General features: G+C 44.9%; 1 protein-coding gene across 1 annotated transcript in view; it reads right to left on the bottom strand.

Moving 5' to 3' along the window:
- Positions 1–8,514, bottom strand: part of vav2 (vav 2 guanine nucleotide exchange factor) — a gene marked incomplete at both ends in the record, with an annotated part of 223,560 nt that overhangs the window by 31,040 nt on the left and 184,006 nt on the right. The window contains 3 exons of the mRNA XM_080847528.1: positions 509–609; positions 1,411–1,479; positions 5,767–5,865. Of these exons, the coding sequence (XP_080703654.1) occupies positions 509–609; positions 1,411–1,479; positions 5,767–5,865 (269 nt within the window). The remainder of the gene's footprint in view (positions 1–508; positions 610–1,410; positions 1,480–5,766; positions 5,866–8,514) is intronic.

Here is an 8,514-nt window from a genome sequence, read left to right as displayed (position 1 = left end):
GCCAAGCGTTTCTGAGAAGCTTTTTGTAGCAGTGAAGGTGGTCATCAAGAGGCCGTGATGGCTGTCAATCAAACTGTGCAGACGTGGCGCTGGTGAACTCCCCTGCGACGTCACAAAAACCAGATGTACACAAACTTCTCTGCAGATAAGATAAAAGCTATCTGTTGACTTCATGGCTCATCATATCTTTCCTATAGCACAGGCTGTAGCCTGGATCTTTTATGGCCCATCTGGTGTGCTGTGGAATTGACCAGAGGACAATGTACAGGCTAGGTGTTTGTGAGCCAAGAAGGCATCATACAAATGTTTGGTAAGATAGACATTATATTAAAGTTTTTGGTACCCTCTCAGCGTTGGTAACATGTCCCACATTGTCCCACACAGACGTACTACCCGTCCCACATTTGATGTGTTTTCATCTGGTCACCCTGATTCAATCTGCCGCCACACAATTGACCAGACCGACCCCCCCCCCCCCCGCCGGCAGCAGTCAGCATGGGGGCCTCACCTTTCCTTGAAGTCCTGGAAAATCGTGCCCAGGCCGCTGCCCCCGTTCATCATGTTGAGGTCGATGGCCTTCAGCAGAGCAGCGTGGACCTTGATCACTTCCTGAGAGACACACACACACACACACACACACACAGCACCAGAGTGAGGCTGAGCTGGCTTACATTACGCTCGTAATCTCACTTTACACACACACCCCCTCTCTGGAATCCCCTAGTCATTCAACATTTAATCAGCCACAGGTTTGCATTAGGATTTACGAATGTACAGTGTTCATTGTATTAATCCTAAAGACTAAGCCATTAGATTCATCATGACCGAACTGCAAATAGTGTCAAATCCATTAAAGTCTTTATTCCATTTTAATACTGTATTTATTAATGTTGGCTATGGGATCAGTTCAGTAAATATTATGCTACGTCTTTCATTGTGTTCATTATTTTCGACACCTTACCAGCCTAAACTAAAATTAAATCTAGCTGTGCATGATTAGATTTCATACGTTTAACATGGTAACAACTCATGGCATATGATTCTTCCTACACTCATCTGAAGTCTGTTCTTAAGCGACGCTTACAGAGAAATATCTTTCAGTCTGCACTAAAGTAGCCGTAGCCGGGTCTGTATTCAAAGTCTCACAGCATTCATTTCCCTCCAAACACCTTCTGTCCACACATCGCTTGGCAACCACTTTTGTCTAAATGTGGTGTTTTACGTCATTGCTGATGTCTGGAGTGCGTCCTGAATGACTCTAAAATAACTTCACAGACTGATGCACTGCATGAGTCTACAGCTGCAGAACACAGCACCTGTGATATTCAACCACCATTCCTCCAGTTATGTGTGTGTGTGTGTGTGTGTGTGTGTGTGTGTGTGTGTGTGTGTGTGTACTTACGCACTTACCTCTAAGTTGACGAAGATAGCTTCCATGTCCTGAGGGCTGAGCACCTGCTTCAGTGGGATCATGTAGTTCTGTCGGGAGATCAAGAGCAGACCCTTAAGACAAGTGTGTGTGTGTGTGTGTGTGTGTGTGTGAGTGTGTGTGTGTGTGTGTGTTTGTGTGTGTGTGTGCATGCATGCATACCCAGTGCTTAAAAGAAGAAGAAATAAACTCCCTCTACCCTGATTCCATACTGACCATCCAGCACAGTTCTCTACCCAACATATGGCTGGAATAATCATGTCACAAACATGTCTTGGCAGATAGCATACCCTGACATTACGTACCATCATCCAATGATTACATACTGTCATGTTAAAATGGTCAGTAATTATAGCTCTCAGAATTGCAGATCTTATGTCGCATGCTAATAAGCTGTCACGGCATCAAAGATTTGGAGAGCCGTCACCAGTGATGGTGACATGGCACTGATACACACAGGCTGTCACGATGAGTCATGGACAGGACGTTTCTATGGTAGCCTAATGACAGTGATTCAAGTCAAGGGGGGCAGCAACCTGTCCATCTCTCATTATGGAGCCCTTACAAGATGCATGGATCCACCTGACATGAACAGGACAGCAGCCCCCTGTATGCCCGACTCCGGTTTCTAGCACAAAAACACTTTTAACACATAGCTCATGACACCCGAGGGTGCATGTTCAAGTCTGTCAAACTGTTAAAAAAGCTTAATTTAAATCTAAATATGACTATTACTGGTAGGTTTTTTTTGCGTTGACTAACAATCTTTATTGGAAGAGCAGTACCAATAGAATAATTGTGCCAATTTTGTATCCACATTTGAACGATTCTTCATAAATGCTGTTATCTGTGCCACTATATCTTTGGTCAGTTATTATAGTTCTGTAACTGACAGAGAAGGCCAATGAGAGGAGAGCGAGTGCTTCGGGGGAGACGGTGGAGACGGAAGAGCGTGTGAATCAGGCCGCCGCGTTGTGCGTCAGCAGCACTAGAGGAGTCACGGCGAGTTGCTGCGGCTGCTCTGACGAGCACGAAGCGATAGCCTGGCCTTGGCGGCGGCGGGGGAAATAATCAGCCACTGGTTTGGAAATTGGCTGCCTGAGGTGATGGAGCCGGCGTCGGCTGATTCCAGATCAGAGAGAGGGAGCTGAACTCAACGACAGTGCTGTTCACTTTCCAGGTACGGAACTCTTGTGTTGCGGTCCTTTTAGCATTTTGGGCCCAAAACAGTTCATTTGCAGCGGTGATTCATCAAGCTCTTGAAGGGATAGTCAAGAACATTAACTATGATACACGATTGATAACTATAAGATTCACTGTCAGGACTATTCTCCTCACACGTTTCACAGAAACAGTTGTCAAAACATTTCTGGGCTGACAAGGGCTTGCATTTATATCCATATTTTTTTATGTTTATATTAGCATACTCATAAAGTTACATTTATACTGCTGCCTTCTCTCAGGCTGTAGAAGATGCATAAGACATATGGATGGTCATGAGGCACCTGCCTTCTCTCAGGCTGTAGAAGATGCATAAGACATATGGATGGTCATGAGGCACCTGCCTTCTCTCAGGCTGTAGAAGATGCATAAGACATCTGGATGGGTGTGAGGCACCTGCCTTCTCTCAGGCTGTAGAAGATGCATAAGACATCTGGATGGGTGTGAGGCACCTGCCTTCTCTCAGGCTGTAGAAGATGCATAAGACATATGGATGGTCATGAGGCACCTGCCTTCTCTCAGGCTGTAGAAGATGCATAAGACATCTGGATGGGTATGAGGCACCTGCAGCACACACTCCCCTCAAATTACCCTAATCATGATAGATGCACAGCGCCATACACTGGAATTAAACCCTAATGATGGACGCTGCATATGGGCACTCTGGAGGCGCGTTTAGGGGGGTTTGGGGGAACGACATAGGTTTGATTGTCAACATGTAATTGGTGGGGGGGGGGGGGGGGGGGAGTGGGGCTGGGGGGGCTTTTTGTTTACTTAGCTAAGCTAATAACAGAGCACACCTCTGCCCATAAAGGGAGCGGTCGGGCCCAGCACAGATTCATGTCCCTCACAGCGGGGTGCGTCAATAGTATTACACTCGTTTGTCTGCTCCACTAATCTACTTAGGGCACAGGGAGATGTGTTTAATTTGTGCAGTGTGTGTGCGTGTGTGTGTGAGTCTGTGTGTGTCTGTGTGTGTGTGTGAGTGTGTGTGCATTACTATAGATGGGCAGGATGTGTGTGTGTGTGTGTGTGTGTAGGTGCAGCTGAGAGAAGACAGGGACAGTTAATGTGATGGAGAGTGCATGCAAATGTGTGTCTCTTTAATTATGTGCCCGTGTGTGGGTGGGTCAGGAGAGACCGAAGAGAGAGAGAGAGAGAGAGAGAGAGAGAGAGAGAGAGAGAGAGAGAGAGAGAGAGAGAGAGAGAGAGAGAGCGAGAGAGAGAGAGAGAGAGAGAGAGAGAGAGAGAGTAGACAGAGACTATGTCTGAGTGTGCAAGCGTGATCAACTTTAATCAACAGTGTGTTTGTTATGTGTGTGTCCAAACACACTCTTATTGTAGCGTGTTATTATGAATAAGCTAGCATACCCAATATCACTGTTTGTTTAGCCATGTGTAGCAGTTACCATGTAAATGTATATTTTTAATTAAGGGTTGCTGTTTGTATCTGTGTGTATGCGTAGGTGTGTGTGTGTGTGTGTGTGTGGCCCTGGGGAGCTGCCAATAACATTGATCTGGGCTGTTGACATTTGTGTTTCCCTGTGGTTCTGCCTGCCCACTGCTGACATTTCACACACACACACACACACACACACACACACACACACACACACACACACACACACACACACACACACACACACACACACACACACACCACACACACACACACACACACACACACACACACACACACAAACACACACGCACACACACACCCACACACACACACCCACACACACACACACACACACACCCACACACCCACACCCACACCCACACCCACACACACACACACACACACACACACACACACACGCACAGCCTGGCCTCAGAGGCCTATTACTCTGCTCTGACATCACACTCCTCCCATCCCACAGGAAGAAAAAAAACTCTCTTTCTCTCTCTCTCTCTCTGTGTCTTTCATGTGTGCTCTCCTTCTCTCTTATTTCTTTAACACATCTCTCTTTCTCAGTCCTCTCCAGCCGTCTCTCGTTACTCCTCCTTCACTTTTGTGATGGAAATCTGATAAAAAGCAGTCTAATGAGATCAGTCTTATAATAAGAGATATAAAGATATAAAGTTTATTGGTCTTCTGCAGAAAGATCAGAGACACACAGAGTGAACGGCAAGCAGTCTGTGGGAATCGGATGAATTCTGTCTATTAAACAGAATAAACGTCCAGCAGGGTTTTATATCCATAAAACATTCCTCTCTCTTTCTGTTTTATCTCCATCTTTCCTTATTTCCCATATCCTCACATCATCTCTCCAAGCTCTTGTCTTTGGCTCTGTCCATATTTTCCAATCTCACTTTCAATTAATCTCTCTCTCTCTCTATCTCTCTCTCTCTCTCACACACACACACTTTACAAGTCACAGTTAACCAAAAGAAGTGGGGGATTTACAATGGAGAATACTGCATGGTGCAATTGCAGTGAATGTTTTTATTTCTATTTTGAATCCTGACGTGGGCCAAGAGTGTCCATTTTGTTTTCTAAGGGAGACTTTCTTTCATGTTTTTATGCAATGTGTGAGGCTAAGGCCTCTGTTTGTTATTTTACAGGAACTTTTTATGAATTTTAATACAAACTTTTCAATGGAGACTTTTATTTTGGGTTTTAAATAAATGAAGAAGGAACGTTTCAAATGTCAGGCGATACATTTCTTGCTTAGACAAGCAAAGATGATAATCTATGTTAGTCGCAAAATTAAAATTGAGCAAATGTCTAGTGTTGGAATAGTAATGAATTTAAAAAATGTTGTGAGTCCTCGATTTGAATAGATTTTCGCATTTATAAAGCTACGAAAGATCTTGAACCGTTTAAGGCAGTCTGGAGTTACAATAGTGTGTTGTGTGTGGTTGGAAATGACAAATTGCAGTTTGCACATTTCCTGGAGAACACTGGATCTCTTGACTAATAATGATGATTTCTACCCTCCCATATTAGCATATTGTGACAAATTGATCTTGTAGTGCCATGTATGGTTGTTTCTTCTTTTTGAAAACTGTAATAAAGGAGCTTTCAGAATGAAATCATCTCTCTGTCTCTGTCTCTCCCTTTCTCTCTCTCTCTCTCCCTTTTCTCTCTCTCTCTCCCTCTCTCCACCCACCTTGTCGATGTCCTCCAGTGTTTTGTAGTATTTGGCCTCCGTCTCCTGGATCTCCACCAGGCAGCAGTTGCGCTTGTCATCCTCCGACATGCCCATTTTCTGCGTCAGAAACCAAGCATAGAAACACACACGACATGTCACGTCACCTCACCAGCCACAAAAAACACACACACACACCTAGGTTACACCACAGGTTACACACACACACACAAAACGGACAACCGACATGACAGCCGCGGCACCGGCCGGACCCCTCGGTGTCGACATCCTGTTGTTTGGCCGCCTCACGTCGTCCACTGGCCGTCTTTAGAGAAGTGGTTGGCCATGGCTAACCAGACACACAATAGAGTTGTCTCCCCCGGCGTCTTACTCAGGATTGGTCCTTTGTGTGGAGAGACACATGGGTACCATCGGTGTGGGCTGCCAGCTACGATGGGTGGATGGGGTAGGGGGGTGGGGGGTGGGGGGGTGGTGAAGGGGATGTTTTGTCTAACTGAGAGTCCGGGCTTGTCATTGAAACCATACCAGGGCATCTGGATAACATTTCGAGTGCCGTTTTACATCCTCCCCTAACCTAACGTCGTCTGGGACTGTAAAAAAGACAACAGAATAGGCCTTAAATGTGGTTTTGATGAAATGTCTTAATTATGCGCGCCCAACGTGCCCGTACAGCTATGGTAACGATGCTGTGGCCAATGGAACGCCAGCGGGGTGATTGGGGGCGTAATTGCTGCGATCTTGTTCTGGTGATTTTTGGCAGGGTTCGGGGGAGACTTGGGTAACATAAGGTTTAGACTGCTGTGGGGGCCGGCGGGGTCCGTGGCTAGGTGCCGACATGGCTTTGATGAACATCTGTGCCCACACCGGTGCGGACATCTGGGGCCAGGGCAAACTAATGACTCCTCTAGTTGTGTTACACAATCATTTTGGGCTGGGTTGGGGCAGACAAAGAGAGAGAGAGACAGAGAGAGAGAGAGAGAGAGAGAGAGAGAGAGAGAGAGAGAGAGAGAGAGAGAGAGAGAGAGAGAGAGAGAGAGAGAGAGACGGAGGGAAAATACTGTGTTGGCAAGCACAGTGGTCTTCATTACAGAAAGGCAAAGATGGCAATTGAATGAAAAATAAACACAGAAAATGGGCAGAAGAAAAGAAGAACAAAGGGGGGAAAACAGAGGAAAGCCCAGAGAATGACAGACAGAGAGAGAGAGAGAGAAATAGAAAGAGAGAAAGAGAGGGGGGAGAAGAGGGAGAGGAACAGAGGGATAGACGGAGACTGACACTAACAGTATCCCAGATATACAGTACACTTCTGTAATAAAAGTAGAGTCCTATGATTTCCTTAGACAGAATTGTGGAATTTAGTAAGGAAAGCGGAAATCCAGTGCGCTTGATTTTCGGATAAAATTATGGGAGAGAAATACAATCGATAGCGTAAAAGGCAACAGGCACGTCAAAGACAGCTAGCCAAAGTTAATGAAACAACAACTATGTAATTGTAAATGTGGGTTTAAAATAAATAAAGAGCTTGCTACATTGATGGCAAACGGACGCATGCCCTATGCATTGTGAACCGAACATTCAGAGCATCTGAATATTTTTGTTTTTAATAATAACCATGAGACTATGAACATGTAGACTATCATAACACAAGTGGCCTACTGATGCAGTACAAGTCTTTGAATCAGATACCAGAAGGTAATCTCCCCTTGAATATGTTTTCAATTTTTTCATTCAATAAAATGAAATTGAAATGGTAGCAAATGAAACTGTATTCTTTGGGCTTGTACTAGCATTGCTACCCTACACTCCCTACCCTTTGACAACATAGGTCTTTTACCTAGACAGATATACACAAATGTGTGTAAAAGCACACTAGCCTGTGAGTACATTTCATTATTGGACATATGCTGATGATAATCTAGCAAAAAAAGAAAAAGAAAAACACAGTATCTGGCAATTTTTTTGTAACTAAATTTGGCAAGAAATAAAACAGATTTAGACTAGATAAAACCCTAATGTTAAGGCAGGCTGTTCCAGCAGCCAAGAGCAATCTCCAAAGAAAGGAAGCAGATCAAATAGGCTTGTGTGGCTGTTACACTGGCATCTCAGCCAGACTGTCATGGCTGCAGTCTGCTTCTCGGAGAGAAAAAAAAACAACAACAAAAAAACAACCAAAACAACAACAAACAACATCCAGCTCCATCTGGGAACGGACCGAGGTGTGAGCAGAGTTTAGAACAGCCCGGAGGAAGAGATTACCCAATACAGCTCACACTGATTAACACAGTATGGGCAGAAAATACACACAAACACACACACAAACACACACACACACACACACATACAGACATATACACAAACATCCCGCCACCAACAGATACCCAAACACACAAACACACACATTCCTATGGTAAGAGAGTATGCGGGATGGCGGAGCAGCACACACACTTAAAGTGTTTGTGTGTGCGCACGTTTGAATGTGTTAGTATCTCTTGTGCTTAAAACGACTTGGTAAATTGCCTCCAACGCTCTGGTATCGTCCATGCTTTGGAGAAAGTGCTGTTAAGACTCAAAGCAGCTTACAGACGAGGACCCTGACAAGATGCTGAAAACAGCCAAAGCCGGCCTTATCCCTGGTCCAAGCATATGCATACTCCAGATCGTCGCCTCTGGGTATAAATATATAAGTAAGTATAGTATAGTAACTGGCAATGCAGACTGCATACTACACTGTGCGGGGACATTTATGGA

This window comes from Sprattus sprattus (genome assembly GCF_963457725.1).
Source record: "Sprattus sprattus genome assembly, chromosome: 11".
Lineage (NCBI taxonomy): Eukaryota > Metazoa > Chordata > Actinopteri > Clupeiformes > Clupeidae > Sprattus > Sprattus sprattus.
This window is presented reverse-complemented; position numbering and strand designations above follow the sequence as displayed.